This window comes from Artemia sp. Qi Xiang Cuo, chromosome 14, assembly GCF_049724085.1.
Source record: "Artemia sp. Qi Xiang Cuo chromosome 14, ASM4972408v1, whole genome shotgun sequence".
In the NCBI taxonomy this organism is placed as follows: Eukaryota; Metazoa; Arthropoda; class Branchiopoda; order Anostraca; family Artemiidae; genus Artemia; species Artemia sp. Qi Xiang Cuo.
In genome coordinates this window covers 4258014-4274429 of record NC_142807.1, presented here as the reverse complement: position 1 = coordinate 4274429, position 16416 = coordinate 4258014, and the positions used below count along the sequence as shown (strand labels likewise).

At 36.1% G+C, this 16416-nt stretch overlaps 1 protein-coding gene across 2 annotated transcripts in view; it reads left to right on the top strand.

Annotated features, from left to right (window-relative positions):
- Positions 1 to 617: 617 nt before the first annotated feature.
- Hil (peptidase hillarin) overlaps positions 618 to 16416 on the top strand; it is a 135038-nt gene continuing 119239 nt past the window's right edge. Inside the window, exons 1-2 of one of the 2 annotated variants that reach the window (XM_089100811.1) lie at positions 618 to 881; positions 10500 to 10580. In XM_089100811.1, the coding sequence (XP_088956937.1) occupies positions 10500 to 10580 (81 nt within the window). In that variant the 5' untranslated portion in view covers positions 618 to 881. The remainder of the gene's footprint in view (positions 882 to 10499; positions 10581 to 16416) is intronic. The other variant, XM_089100812.1, reaches the window with a different exon arrangement.

The following is a 16416-nucleotide window of genomic DNA, read 5'->3' as shown; positions in this document are numbered from 1 at the left end:
GTGTCATCTGGCATTTTGTGTCGTGTATACGATATTAGAATAAATTTGAGTGGCCCAGCATCTTTTCACTCTCCCTGCTATTATTTGCAATGTATTCAAATGATGTATGCATGGCCTTTAGGGTTGACGGCGCCCAGGAAAAAGTAACCCCCCCCCAAAAAAAAAGAAATTTGTGTGATCTAGCAAATAACTAACACACTTATTTTTTTCTAATTTTGGCCGCGGCACCCCACGCGGCCACGGTGCTCGGAGAAACTTGTCCCATTTGCTTTTCTTTTTGAAAGGCCCCGGATGTGTGCGAATGATTAAATTCGTTCACCCGTAGTAAGAGCACATTCATAAAATGCATAATAACAGGATAATGAGAAGTAGGCTATTCCTATTCAAACTTTGGTAAAACAAAACTTAAAGTAGCCCCCCCCCCTGCAATTTCCAGGCGATACACTCTTATTTCTAACTAGTCATCGAAAGAGCGTTAACAGGCAACGAATTTAAAGTCCAAATTCCGTCATTTTGCGACTAAATAATGTTAGTTACTGACCCCTAAAACTAATTTACCTCCCAAAAAGCTTTATCAGCAGAATATTGAGCCAAATTTTATCTCTTTTTTTCAGATGCCAGGAATTCAGTTTCGAGATTACTTCGAATTGTGCATATCAGTCTCATAGTTAAGCTCATACTGAGTACTGGCGCGTTTTTTTTCTGCTGGCTATCTTTTTCGGATGAGCGAATTTACCTGTCGGCGACACCTTGTGGGAACAGCTTCAAACCTCAGGCTTAAGAGAGTATTAACTAACAGTTCAGTTTGCAAAGTCCCGTTATAAGAGATAGTTTTTAATTTGAGAAATTGGATTTTTGTTGAAGACAGAAAGATTGTTAAGGTAATTATAGTGCTTTTTATTTAATTTATATGGGTACTCCTATGTTAAACGTACTCTTTTATATACTGCAATGGAAACCAGTCACGAAAAACCTGTTTTTGACGGGTTAATTCAAGACACCGCTATAGGGTAATGCAATGAATAGCTTGTTTTTCATTGCGTATACGATATTTAAACTGCTGTTTTGGTAAATTTTTGCCAAATCATATTATTGAGTTAGGAATAAAGTGAATACACCATTCGATGCCTTTTTTTATGCTGATTACGAATATAATAATCATTTCTATCGGAAATGAATTTCAGCCCCTCCCCCCTAACCTCTAACCCCCATATTTGCAAATATATATCCTGAATTGACATATATAGGGGGGGGGCTAAAATTCATTTCTGATAGAAATGATTGTTATATTCGTAATCAGTATAAAAAAGACATCGAATGGTATATTAACTTTATTTGAAACTCAATAATATGATTTGGTAAAAATTTACCGTTGTTTTTTGGGGTTTAGGGGGGGAAGGTACCTAGGTTAAGCTAGGGAAACCAGTCACGAAAAACCTGTTATTGACGGGTTAATTCTAGACACCGTTATAGGGTAATACAATGTATAGCGTGGTTTTCATTGCGTATACGATATTTAAACTGTTGTTTTTTGGGGTTAAGGGGGGGGGGAGTACCTAGGATAGGTTAGGTTACGCAATAATATATGCTATGCTTTACCCCCACCCCCTAATGTGCAAATATATAGCCCAAATTTGTTTCTAAACTCATATATTCATCCTATTTTATTTTATTTCATTTGCATTAACCAAACTAACACTATATAAAAGAGTCCGTTTAACATAGGAGTACCTTTTATTTCATTAGCATTAACCATACTTGACTTTTTAGAAAGGCCCATATAATGGGAAAGTACCAAAATTTATCTCCTGGAAAAAATTACAATATTTCTATCTTTTTGTATCTTCGATACAAATTATAATATTTTCTGAACTTAAATATAGGCTACCTTCTGGAAAAAACATTCATTATTCAATCTTTGAATTTGCTAGAAACTGCGTGTTTTAATGGTAGCCTAAGTCTATTGAAAAAAAGCTTTTTCTGCTGGATCAAGGACCAGTGGTATCAATTCATGAAAATCTACGGGAGGAGGGGGGAATGTATTTTAAATTTTCAGTGTGGTGTATGTTTGTCGTTATTTCAATGAAAGTACCAACAAAGGCATTTCTCAAAGGAAATACCCCCTAAAAAGGCATTTTTCAAATATAGTGGAGGCAAATATCCCCATCCATGCCCCCCCCCCTACTCACGCCTTTGGTAAATAGGCCGTACAAGTGCAAATATACTAATACTGGAGCTAAAAGAGACTATTCCTCAGAATGGTGTTAGTCCTTTTTCATCAAGACTAGAAGAGTATTTTCGAGGTTAATTCAGATATTACTTGAGAGAGGGGGGATCTAAAAGGGACTTTATAAAAGCAGGAAAGAGAATAAGTAAGGTGAAATCATGCGGTTAGTCTATAGGCAGAAAATTTAATCATGTACAAATTAGAATATTTCCAGCTACGGCACTGCACAAACCTTGAGTTAAAAAATATTTATTTTAGATGAGCGCACAATTGTTAAGAGATTTACAGGGCATTCTCTGGTTAAAAAGGGTATGCCAGTTAAAGAAAATCCAGCCATAACAGGAAGATTGAAATTGTCAAGAATTTTGAATTTGTCAAGAACTGTCAAATTGTCAAGTCTCTTGACAATTTCTCCTTTTTCGTATTATTTTAGGATCACCCAAGTGATTAATTTTTACTATGAAAAGTTTTGAAGAAGCTATAAAACCTGGTCTGATATCTTTTTTTCGAATAGATTTTAAGCAACTATGTATAGGCTACTCACGATAACAGTTTTATTCGAAATATTAGTAATTTAGTTTGTTATCACGTATTCAATATTGTCAAAGCGATAAAGAAACATTCTTGCCCTTATCACTAGTATATGGTATATCTTTTCGTTTTATTATTGCTGAACCGTGGTAAGGTAGTTCAGCTATTTGCCTTACCTAATCAACAGTAAAGGGAAAAGAAAAACTTTGCCTTTGTACAAAAGTGAGGAATTGCAACCCGCAGCTAAATAATTAAAATACATCGAACGCCTATCGTTTGATCCTCCTTAAACCGCCTCGCGTGATCAGCGCGCTCAAATGAAAAGCCTTCACATTCCGTATGACCTAATCACGGCCGTATCCGGGGGGGGGGGGATAGGGGGTTTGAATCCTCCCTGAAACGTTTGTGCGACTGGTAAAAAACGTATCAATAATGAATATAAACTAATTTTTAATGTGTTTTTTAAAGTTTTTTTTTTATGTAACCCCCCTCGAAAAGACTCTTTTGTAAATCCCCCTGAAAAAAAAAATTCTGGATACGGCCCTGGATCTAATACACATTTCAAAGTTTTTTTTTGCCAACCTTACTTTTCATTGTTTTCTTGCATTGCTTGCAAATTACAAACTGTGAAAAATCCATCCTAATTAGTGTAATAAGTTTCGCAAGCATTCTTAACTTTAGGAAGCTTATACACGGGTACTTACGTGTTATCCCGACCACACTCAAGAAGTTTGATCTGTTTAAAACCGGTTTTTCAGTGCGCACTCTCAGATAATCAGCTTAGCCTGAGTGAGACAAACTACTATGCAGGCATATTTTAATTAGTTATTTTAAGAGTCGGTTAGGTATAATTTTGTTATAAATACAATAATTTATAAATACCATAAACACCAAATACCATGATTTTGTTACTAAAGTATTAAATTTTCATTTTATTTAGGTATATTTAATTATGATTAACCTAGCTTCACTTCTTGAGTTTGGTCGGGGTAAGACGTGAGTACCATTATACACGAAATGCGGAAAGCAGATTTTTCCAGAAGCAGATGTCGGAAAGCAGATGTCGTCAGAAGAAACCCCGCCTTCTCCTCCTTGATGAGTCTCCTTATTAGTAAATAAGAAAGGAACACACCTTTCTCCTCTTCCTCACAAATAGCTATTTGGAGCCAGGAATCGGCTATAGCTATAGCCAGGGTTGCCACCGGTGACAATTTAGTGTCACTTTTGACACTTTTTTTTTAAATGGCACATCTTGGGACACCTGACACTATTAGAACACTTTTTAGCAAAAGTGGTACTTTTTTTGCTAAGTACCACTATTTTACAAAAAAAGAATTTTTTCAAACAAAAAAACAGAAGGAAAACTGTCAATGTAGATATGCATCGATATTCTTTTTTTGTCAGTTAAGATTCTTATCTTAACTCCGCGCGCGGCAATCCACTGAGCTCACTGGTGTCCCACAAGAATATCTAGTGACTGTTCCAGTGACGCAAAAATGCGCCCTAACATTTCTGTTCATATTTTTCATATTTTTTCTTTGAACTCTTGGCAATGGACAAATGAATAGTCATACATAACCATCATACTAAAAATAAAATTGATACCAAAACTTCCATTATCTTAAATCCTAGGCAATCATTGGCAAAATCACAATCTAATTTCACCTTTTTTACTTACTTAAATTTATGTTACATCATCACATAAATTGAATTTGGACGTACTTCCTCATTTTAGTTATTTCATTCCCACTAATTTTTGCTTGTAAATGTGCTTTCACGCTGATACTCTAAATGCTCGTTTTTATTATAAAGGTGCTTTCATATTGATACTCAAAATGCTAGTTGACTGTTCCTATGCCTTAGTCCCTGAAGACATCGTAAAGAAAACTTTACTGGGAGTGGCGAGAGTTGTCGTGAAACTTATTCTGTTCAAGTTGTGATAAGCAGATTAGATAATATAGCTGTCTTATTGTTTTTCCACTAGTTTTTGCCAAATAAATTATTTGAAAGAGTTAGTGTCGGAACCCCTATTAGTTGTGTTTATCCACAGTTTATAGATCTACAGTCTATATTCTGTCTACTGTGTGTTTATCATAGGGTCATCAATAGCTACGATCTATGTTCGTGGCTTTCTCTTCAGCATTTTCGGAGAAAAGATAAGTTTCAAGCACCTGAATGCACTGCAAAAATCCTGATAGTCCATTTCATGGAAAAAATGGATGAAAAACTTTCAACATAGACGAGTATTGTTGTCCCTTTTTTTCCGTTTTATCAAAAGAAAAAACTGAAGATATTTCTTCTTTTATTTTTCTGCTCATTTCTCACACTATGAACAAAAACGGCTCAGAAAAAAAAAGAGAAGAAAGTACTCTGTGGAACGAGTTCCCAATTAATACCGTAAGCACCATTTGCGTTTTAGCGGGTTTTTAGGAGGAGGGCTGGAAAGTTGACAAGAGTGGAAGTGCTGCGCAAAGCCGAAAATCAGCACCGACTAAATAAAATAAAAAAAAAAATTATAGTTGATAGATGGCATTAGATCCGATATTTCATGTTGGAGAATTTAAAGATGCGGAAAACCACGCAGGGGTGATTCCAAGCGGATTGGACAATATTTTCAATTTGAAAAGCTTGTTGATATCAAATGTTTGGAAAATGACACTTTTTATACAAAATTGACACTATTTTGCCACCCAAAGTGGCACCAAATAAACCTGCTGCGTGGCAACCCTGGCTATAGCTTCAATACTAAGATGAATAAGAAAATTAGAACAGTGTTCTACTTAAGCATTAATAACAATATTCGTCTTATTCACGTTATCGCCTAAAAATGAAGGATCGTTATAACCATTGTTCGCCTATTAAGACAGACCTATACACCAGTTAGGACGATATTTTGAGAAGAATATTCTGTGTTTCTTCTCTTTATTATTTCCTTGTCATGGTTGCAGCGGTAGCTGCAACCTAGTAAAGAGCGAACCACAGCCCATAGTAACCAAAAGTTAAAAATCGCGTTTAGAAAAAAGCTACCCAGTGAAAAAAATTCCCACCTGACCCTGATTCAGGAATGGTGACTATTATCTCGGTTCGTCTTAAAACTAAAAGTTTATTGCGAAATGATGATTTCGAAAAAAGCCTGAAACCGCTAGAAATTGGTGTCAGATCAAAATGAAAAGTGCACCATTGGAATTAGCATGGTCGAAAACCTTTTACAGGGAAATTACAGTCTCCCTCCTTGAACAACAAAGAAAATCGCTTTTTTACATCGGTAACACTGATCTGTCTCCCTTTTTTTTCTTTTTTTTTTAGCAGGGCTAGGGGGTGGCCAGAGCATCATAGAGAGATGTGTAATAGCTCATTCGAATTTGTTTAATAACCATTGTTCGCCTATTAAGACAGACCACTACACCAGTTAAGACGATACTTTGAGAAGAAATTCTGTGTTTCTTTTCTTTATTATTTTCCTTACTAGTAAATATAAGGCGATTAGAATTCTATGTATTATTGTTATTTGTTTGCTTCAGACAATATAATTTCTTCTCAAGCCCTTGAAGTGATTCAAATCTCTAAGGAAGACTTTAAATAGTTTTTGCTGGTTAGCACGATTGCTGTTTTGCCGTTTAACGGATCAAATAGTTCGTGGTAACGAACTGTAAGTAAGGAGCGACCCGGCTCAATAGTAACCGAAAACCTAAAAAACGGAATTTTGAAACCAATAGATACATAAAAAAATCGTATCTTTATGCTGACTTTAAATATATAAGTTTCAGTGTCGTAATAAATTTTGTCTTACCCGTCAAAAGTTACGATCCTGAGAAAATTTGCCTTATTTAAAAAAAAAGGGGAAACACCCCCTAAGAGTCATAGAATCTTAATGAAAATCACACCATTATAAAATCAGAATCAGATTCATTATAACAGAGAACCGTACTCTAGAGGTTTGAAGCTCCTATCTGCAAAAATGTGGAATTTTGTATATTTACCAGAAGAAAGATCACGAAGGCGTAATTATTTTAGTTTTTTGTTTTTTGTTGCGTTTTTTTCCTCAAGGGTGATCGTATTGACCCAGTTGTCCTAGAATATCGCAGGAGGGCTCATTGGAATGGAAATTGAAAGTTCTAGTGCCCTTTTTAAGTGACCAAAAAAATTGGAGGGCAACTAGGCCCCCTACCATGTTCTTTTTTTCCAAAATCACCCGATCAAAATTTTGAGATAGCCATTTTGTTCAGCAAGGTCGAAAAATCTAATAACTATGTCTTTGAGGATGACTTAATCCCCCAAAATCCGCGGGAGAAGGGCTGCAAGTTATGAACTGTGCTATTGTTTACATATAGGATTGGTCATCGGAAAGTATACAGACGTTTTTAGGGGGGATTTTTTTGCCGGGGGGAGGGGGTGGAGTGGGGTCGGATATTACATGGGAGGATCTTTCCACGGAGGAAGTTTCCATGGGGGAAGGTAATTTTCTATGAAGGGAGCGCCGGATTTCCCAGCATTGTTTAAAAAATGATCAGAAATTAAATTAAAAAAACAGATTTTTCAACTGAAAGTAAGGAGCAACATTAAAACTTAAAACAAATAGAAATTATTACCTATATGAGGGGGGGGTTCAAAGGGCTCAAAGTACTTTCGAAAGTGCTACTTATTCTAATTAAACGGCCTTTGTGATTCAGGGGTCATTCTTAAAGAGTTGGAAGAAAATTCGAACTCTAGCGTAAAGAGCGAGATATTGACTAGGGGGCGAATCCCCCCCCCCCGTATACATAAAATTTTTATTCGTTTTAAGTTTTAATGTTGCTCCTTACTTTCAGTTGAAACAAATTGTTTTTTTTATTTAATCTCTTATTAGATTGGCTTCTCTTCTCAGTTTGTCAGTTCTCTTATTTACCAGTTGGCTATTTGGCGCAGAAAAAATACTTTCGTGGTAAGCCGTTCAAGTGGCTCCAGTCCCTAAGGAGGGCTTCAAAAGATTTTTTTGAGAATAAATTCCTGATCTGTAAAACTTATTGACAGGCATGTGCACCATGGGAGGCATTTGTTTGACAATTTTAATTTGAGACGATTTTTACTGGCTTAAGGCCCGCTTTATTTAGGCATGAATCCAATGTAGCTGAGTCTGATCTATGACTAGCAATCAGAATTCTAGAAAGCAATATAGCTTATGATTTATAACTTGCGGAGAAATTTCGGTACTTATCTGTTAGCCAGTACACACTCGAGAATTTGGATCTACAGGCACAGTGCTGAAACAACTGAGACGTTTGGGAGATGGATAGGATATATATAATTGGGACTGTATATTTTCACATTAGGGGGAGGGGGTAAGTATAGCGGTGCTGCATGCAAAATGTAACCTAACCTAACCAAAAATACCAACTTAATATTTGCTTAAAATATAACTACAATTTAGTTTTCCACTGAGCCGAAGGTAATTGTCTCAATATATAAACAGCAATAAACCGGTTACTGTCTGATTTTATAGATTCAAATTCTCGAGTATGTACTGGCTAACAGATAAGTACCAAAATTTCAGCTCTAATCTTATAACGCTTAAGATTAAGTATATCAATTACCGAGTTTTTTTTAAATATTCTGCTTCCTCAATAAAGTTGCCAGACGCTTCACTGTCAGTGGCGGTAGTAGTTTTTAAGCCCTAGGTTTCCATGTTCAATCCAACTCTTATAATTTTCCCATTCTCTTTGATAGTACCAACTGCTTCTTTAACGTACCAATTACATCAAAATACAAACAATTGTTACCCCTTGACTCAAAAGTGATCTAGAGAAAAATCTCGGGGGGGGGGGGATGTAACAAGGACGCCAATAATTGACCAAGTTCACAAGTTTATTTAAAAAAAGGATAAAAAAGAGAAAAAACAAATGAGGATGCCAGACGAATCTTGAGGGGTGGTCCTCCCAAATCCACCCCTGCCTTGACTCATCTTAAGCCTTTTTACAACTGAAAAGCACGACTTTCTAAGATTTGCTTGCAGCTGCACTGTCTGCAGTAGGCCTTTCAGTTAATGCTGCCAAATGTGAGTTTTTGTGTTTTGGGAGTCCTCCACAAGCATCGCCTCTTTGCTTGAGTTCTTCAACTATACCATGTTCAGCACAGTTTATATAATTATCTAATTATATAAACTGTGATGTTCAGCAAGTATTAAATGGTTAGGTCTATTTTTTCCCACGTCATATTCGTCTACTTGCTCCGCTATTACGTCCAACGTGCTGAAAAGTATACGGATCGGTTTACGGAAAAATTTCACCCAATTGTGGTTGGTATAACCAATAAGGACTTAGCCGTCTTTGTTCTAGTTTTTGTGCCCCTGCTGTTTTTTATCTTTCTGGTTTTGCTTTCCTCCTTCATAAGAAGGATACGAAAAAAATACGTTCAGGATATTTTAAGTTTTGTAAATATCTGCTGCGTTTGGTTCGGTGGTACCAGAACCATCTCGGCGCCCTCGCGACTAAAACAAATATCTGCGGATCTATGTTTTAAAACTCAGCAAATTATTGGTGTTTTTGACCTTCTTGGGCCATTTTTTGAATTGTGTTAATTTATTTATGCTGTATTAGAATCGTATGTTTATGTTTGTTTTTTTCTTTTTGTTTACTCTACAATTCTGTGTATTTTGTAGGTTATAAACAAATATTACTAATATATATTCACAATTAAAAGGTATTATTTTCTAAGATTTGTTTTTTTTTTATTTAAAATTATAAAGTTTAAAGGGCAATACCAGATTTTCTTAAATGGCTTAAAATAGGTAGTAGGCCTGTGCACTCTTATGTCTTTGTGCATTTTTTGCTTGAGGGGTTCAAAATTGTTATGAACCATGTCCATTCATTTTCTTTTCAAAGTATCAACGCAACAAATTACTCGAAATCGATTTTTCGATACGCTGCTAAACCGAATTCGAATCACTTGACAATCCGTTTGGCATCTTTATCCGTTGCTGTTATTTGAATGAAGCTAGCCCATAGAAACGAGAACGATTAAGAAAATCCCGAAAATCCTTAAGTCATTTTAAGTCCTTTAAGAAAATTCCGAACGAGCCAATGAATTCTCCGGCGATCGCATTAATTCATCTATTAGACATGGCACATAATGGTGTTGCTGAATTCAATGAAAAGAAATATTATAGTGGCGCCAATTCGTTGAAATGCTGGGAAGGAGGGGGATAGTCTCGATGACTTTCAAATAAAGAAACCAAAAGATGTAATTTTCAAAATCCGGGGGGGGGGGTATTTCTGTTCTTTTTATGGAAATACCAAAAAAGATATATTTAAAAATCTAGGGATGGGTAATTACCCTCAGCCCCCGTCTTTATTAACACCCCTGAATACACAAAGAAAACACTGAAAAGACTATCAAAGAAAACGCTAACAAAATAACAGGACTGTGAATACTGTTGGATGTATTCGACAATAGCCTGGACCGGGTAACAAACAGGAAACAACAAAAAAAAGGTTCATATAATAAAGGCTGCTTTGTCGACATGTTCAACTCTAATATCACCGCCGGGAATTATCCCACGAGAGGTGACTTGTGCTACCAGGAGCTTTGTTCTTTAGCAAGACTTAGATAGTCCATTTCTCATTTGCCTTTTTATACATTTTTATACTTTTTTTGCCTAGGGGGTGAGTGACCCCCCCCCCCCCCAGCCAGTATCCATGCCTCTATTTGTATGCAAGCTATTGTTATATGTCAAATCAACAGTATGGTTCATTAATTTTTTCTTCAGATGTCACCAGCAGTGGTAACCAAGCCTCCTGATATTGGACAACAGTGGCTTTTGCGATTAAAGCCAATTCGAAAACATGAGGTATCAAGCCCGTATGTTTAGCTACGATTTTCCCGCATGTTAGATTATTATTTCTTGTTTTGTCTGGCCATACCTATATGTTTCTATTTTTTCTATCCCAGTCATTATTCCCTGTTTCCTGTTCCTCGTCTATGTCCTTGAAACCATTTACTTTGCTTGATCTGAATGATCTGATGATAATAATAATAATAAAAAATGCTGTTTTTTTTAACGTTTTGAAATGTTTTAGTCCTTTATGTAAGTTTGTGCCTAAAAGATGTGCAACTAGTGCCTAGTGAATTGAACTTTATGTACATATGCACGCAAGTATGTGTCTGAAACCTGCATAGACTGGCTAAAGAGCATGGTCGTATCCAGGATTTTTTTTTACTGGGGGTGGGTATAAAACATTTTTTTCGGGGGGGGGGGACTTACAAAAAAAACTTCAAAAACGTGTCAAAATTTGTTTTTATTCATTTTTACTACGTTTTTACGCGTCGGACAAACATTTCGGGGGGAGGGGGTCAAACCCCCTAACTCCCCCATGGATATGGCCTGCTAAAGAGCATGTAGAACGAACAAAACAACGTAAAATAAAAAAGGAAAACCGGAGTTTCTGCTGTTTTGAAGTACCGGGGAAAAATAGTTGGTCAATTTCACTCAAATTCCGACCCCTTATTCCCCTCCAAAAACTTTTCCTGAAGGTGTAAACTAGATCCCCGGGTCATGAGACAAAATAGATATACCTTTGAAACTATGTATATGTTACTATGAATGTCCAAAATCTGGTTAATGTGACATTCACCGATGAATGTCTGAAATTCCTTTTTCTCTGCTTGGATTCAATTAGCTTTACGAATTAGCCTTTTCAGTCTTATGCAAGCTTTGATGGTAAAAGTTAAGTTAAGTCAGGTTGGGCTAGGCTAAATTAGGCTATAAATCTCAGAAATGGGTTAAAAACCTAACCTGTCACCATCAAACCATGCATAAAACTAATTAAATTGACTGGCAACGCTGACTAATTCCAAAGGAGAAAAAATGGTATTTCGTACATTCACCGGCGAATGTCGACATTCACCAATTTCGGACATTCACAGTAACATATAAACATCGTCCCCATGCAATGAGACCCATCGACTGCATTAGGGTTTCCCAACCAATTTTGGGCCATGTCCCAAGACATTTCTGAAATTCTGATGTCCCCTCGTGATATTTAAATTTTCTTATTCCAAATTTTACGTGTGTTCACCTGAAAGGAGCATAAAAGGCCATTAACTTGGTATTTTTTGGGTCGTTCCTCTAGGAATTCCTATAAAATTCTAGGAATTCTAGATCGTTCCTCTAGGAATTCTAGGAATTTTCATACTAATGAAATATATTGTGTGAATACAGGATCTTTTATATAATGTATAACGCCATTGTAATGCTATCATGTATCATTTTTGCTCTTTAAGAGCATTTGAATGTGACGTCGTTCACATGATTTTTTTTTTCACAATTAAGGCTCTAAAGCAGGGGTGGCTAACCCAAATTATCTTGCGGGCCACTTTTGAAATGCATCAGAACTCCGCGGGCCACATGTAAAATTATATATACCCATATTAGATTTATACCTATTATAGAAATTTTTTGGAGTGACAAGCTGAAAAATAATGAATTTTGTTATCAATTATGTCTACTATTATTTTTAAATATAAATGTATATAATATCATAGGCAGCGCAATCGCGCTGCCTAAGTAAAGAACGATGTTGGCACAATGTATTATTTTTTTTTTCCCTTTAGACCAGAGTACTTCGTATCGAAGGAGTTTTCGTAGAAATTTCGAAAAGGGCTCATTCGATTGGAAATTGGAGTGACTTGTGCCCTTTTTAATAGTCCAAAGTGATTGGAAGGCAACTAACACCCCTTCCACGCCCACCATTTCCCCAAACACATCCAATCAAAATTTTGAGATAGCCATTTTGTTCAGCGCAGTTGATTTCCAAATAGAAAATATGTTTTGAGGAGGAAACTCCCCCACAGCCCTCAGGGCAAGGGTTTTAATTTATGCCCTGGGGGCATATAAGAACGATGTTGGCGCAATGTATTATTTTGGCACAATGTATGAGATAGCCATTTTGTTCACCGTAGTTGATTTTCCAGATAGAAATTATGTTTCTGAGGAGGACACTCCCCCACAACCCTCAGGGCAAGGGTTGTAAGTTATGCCCTAGGAACATATAAGATTTTTATAGAAAGCGTTGTCGTAGAAACTTCAAAAAGAGCTCATTTGACTGAAAATTCAAAGGCCAAGTGCGCTTTTTAATGGTCGAAAGGGATTGGAGGGCAACTAACCCCCCTCTCACGCCAACCATTACCCCAAACACTTCCAATCAAAATTTTTAGATAATCATTTTGTTCAACGTAGTTGAAAGTTCTGAAACTAGAACTTTGAGGATGACACCCCCCCCCCTCCCACAGCCCTCAGGGCAAGGGTTAGAAGTTATGCCCTGGGGGCATATAAGGTTTTCATAGAAAGCGTTTGGTAGAAACTCCAAAATGGACTCATTAGATTGGAAATTGAAATGGCTAGTGCCCTTTTTAATAGTTGAAAGTGATTGGAAGGCAACTAACACCCCTTCCACGCCCACCATTTCCCCAAACATATCCAATCAAAATTTGAGAAAACTATTTTGTTCAATGCAGTTGAAAGTTTTGGAAATTATATCTTTGAGCAGGAAACTCCCCCCACAGTCTTCCGGCCAAGGGTTATAAGTTATGCCCTGGAGGCACACAAGGTTTTTATTGAAAGCTTTGTCGTAGAAACGTCAAAAAGGGCTCATTCGATTGTAAATTCAAAGGGATAGTGTTCTTTTTAATAGTCGAAAGTGATTGGAGGGCAACTAACCCCCTCTCATGCCCACCTTTTCCCCAAACACATCCAATAAAAATTTTGAGATAGCCATTTTGTTCAACGTAGTTGAAAGTTTTGGAAATTAGGTCTTTAAGGATGACACTGCCCCCCTCCCCCAGCCCTCAAAGCAAGGGTTGTAAGTTATACTCTGGGGGCATATTAGGTTTTTATAGAGAGCGTTGTAGTAGAACCTTCAAAAAGGGCTTTTTCGATCGGAAATTAAAATAGCTAGTGCCCTTTTTAATAGCCGAAGTTAATTAGATGGCAAATAATCCCCCTCTCATGCCCACCATTTCCCCAAACACATACAATCAAAATTTTGAGATTGTCATTTTTTTTTTCAACGTAGTTGAAAGTTCTGAAAATTATGTCTTTGAGGATAACAAGTCCCCCCAGCCCTCAGGGCAAGGGTTGTAAGTTTTGTCCTGGGGACATATAGGGTTTTTATAGAAAGTGTGGTTATATTAACTTCGAAGGGGGCTCATTGGATTGGTAATCAGACGCTCTAGTGCCGTTTTTAAGATTAAAAGTGATCGAAAGGCAAGTATCCTCTAAACCCTACACGCGTGCTGCATTGCCCTAGAATATACCTAACATAAAAGTCGAGGTACTTATTCTTTCCAATATAGCATCAATGTCATATAACACAGCTTTTGGGGTAGAAACAAACCCCAGATTCAAGGAGCAAGAACCTTTAGTTATGTCCAGGGGGTACTTAAGATTCTAGTAGGGGGGATGACTATGGATCTCTAAAAGAGGTCCAATCATTCTTCCTGATTAAGACTGTATCAATATAAACCGAAAAGAAATTCATCAAAAAAAACTTTTTTTACAAAATAAGTTTTTCACAAAAAGTAAAGAATTCCATTAAACCAAAAATCAACAAAAATAGAATCAAATAATCTGCTAAGCATACAACTACCACAAATCAGTATTAATAAATAAATGAAACCCAAAACAAACAGAAACTAAAAAAAGTCAAACTCAAAACTAGCAGAAATTAATCTGAGCAGGGTTATAAACCCTATGCTTTCTAAAAGCCAGAATTTTCTTTGTACTTTACTGAAAAAATTCTGTTAAATGTTTTCACTTTTATAACTTTAAGAAATCAAAAATTAATTAAGATTTTAAGGAATAAATATCAGCTTTATGTATGTTAAACTGACAATGCACATTTTTTCAGTAAATTTATTTTAATTTTTTTCAATAAAGTAAAAATTATATTATGGCTTTTAGAAAGCATAAAGTAAATTTGCCTAAAACCGCTGAAACTGGAATTACTTCAATGTCCAAAATAATATTATATAGTTAGAGTTTAAAAAACAAACAAACTGAGAATGTACTGTTACTCCCCTTGTTCTGTCAGGTAAAAGAAAAAAAAGTTCCAAACTGAAAAGCTGAAAAAACTGAAATTTATAATAACAATTTAGTCGGATTTTGAGCAAAGGCGTAGACCTACTTATTGGCCAGGCTGGATCCCGGGGGTTTTTGTCCGGGGATTTTTGCCTGGGGAGGGTTTACAAAAACAAATTTACAAAGCATATCAAAAATTTGTTTATTTGCATTTTTTTTACTTTTTTACGAGTCGAACGAAAATTCCAGATGAAGGAGGGGAGGTCAAACCCGCTCCTTCTGGAAAAGCTCTCGCTTACTTGGATTGACTTTGAAAGTGCACACAAAGATGTGATTACTTTCCTGTAGCAAAAATTTCTCTTTATTCTTATCAGTTTACATCTTTGGCGTATTTGCCTAAGCCAATCATACTATTTCTTGTTTCCAGAGAGATAAATAACCCCGCCTGTTTAAAGCCTGATTGGTTTAAAACCGCCTGTGGGAAATTCTAAGCCAGTAAAGAGAGCAAAATGTTAAATCCAATCCAATTGGTTCCTTTGAGGGGAAATTTTAAGCTAGTAAAATGAACGAAAAGTTTTGAGTCATAATTTTTTCACAAGTAGTTCCTCTGTTTCTCTTTGTTATGCATAACAATTGTTTTTAGCTTTATTTGCATGGAATTGGTTTCAAGTATTAGTTTTAATCTTAAAATAAAGTTTCTCTTGAATGTCAACTTTTGACAGGAGATATATAGAGACTTAACCTTAATTAAAAAACATTTTCTGTATTCTCTTTTATACCACTTAACATATTAAAGACGTTAACTAAATATTAACTTACCGTCTTGATTTTGTAATTAATAAATAGCCAAATGCTCGAAAAACGTACCGTGTTCCCTGTCAATTTTGGAACATCACACTGACATTAACGTCAAACTGTCTTTTGTTATTCTAAAGCAACCAGATTATATTTCATCATTTCGAAATACTGATATTTTCAGTTCCTTTCATCCTAAAATCTAACATGTTCTGTCTCTTTTATTTACTACTGTTATGCCCGAGCCGGGCCGTAACCTGGATTTTTTTTTTCGAGCAGGGTTTTACAAAAAAAAACTTTTAAAACGCATGAAAAATTTGTTTCTATTCGTTTTTGTTACGTTTTTACGGGTCGGACGAAATTTTTTTTTGGGGGGGGGGGCGGGGGGAGGGGTCAAACCCCCCTGCCCCCTGGATACGGCCTTCTGCCTGCGCCAAATTATTGTCACCCTTGTCGATCAAAGCAAAATTACGCACAACTACAGCGTCAATTATGTATCCGCGCAATTTCTAAATTTGAATAACGTCGAACATTCAAGCACAAATTTTGGGATTGACCCATCAGATTTAAGGCGTAATAGTATTTATGTATTATACGAAAAACACTCGAGAAGTGAATTTTGGTTAATGTCAATGAAATAAAACAAAATATAATTAAAATAAAATACTTTAGTAGCAAAATTGTGAAAACTACAACTTAGAATTATGTGCCCAGAACGCAGAAATGTCCTTAAGAATCGTGTTGAAATAAGTTCTGCCTTTACTGCCGGCCGCCACTATATTCACTATATTCTATCACTATGCAGTGCAAACTA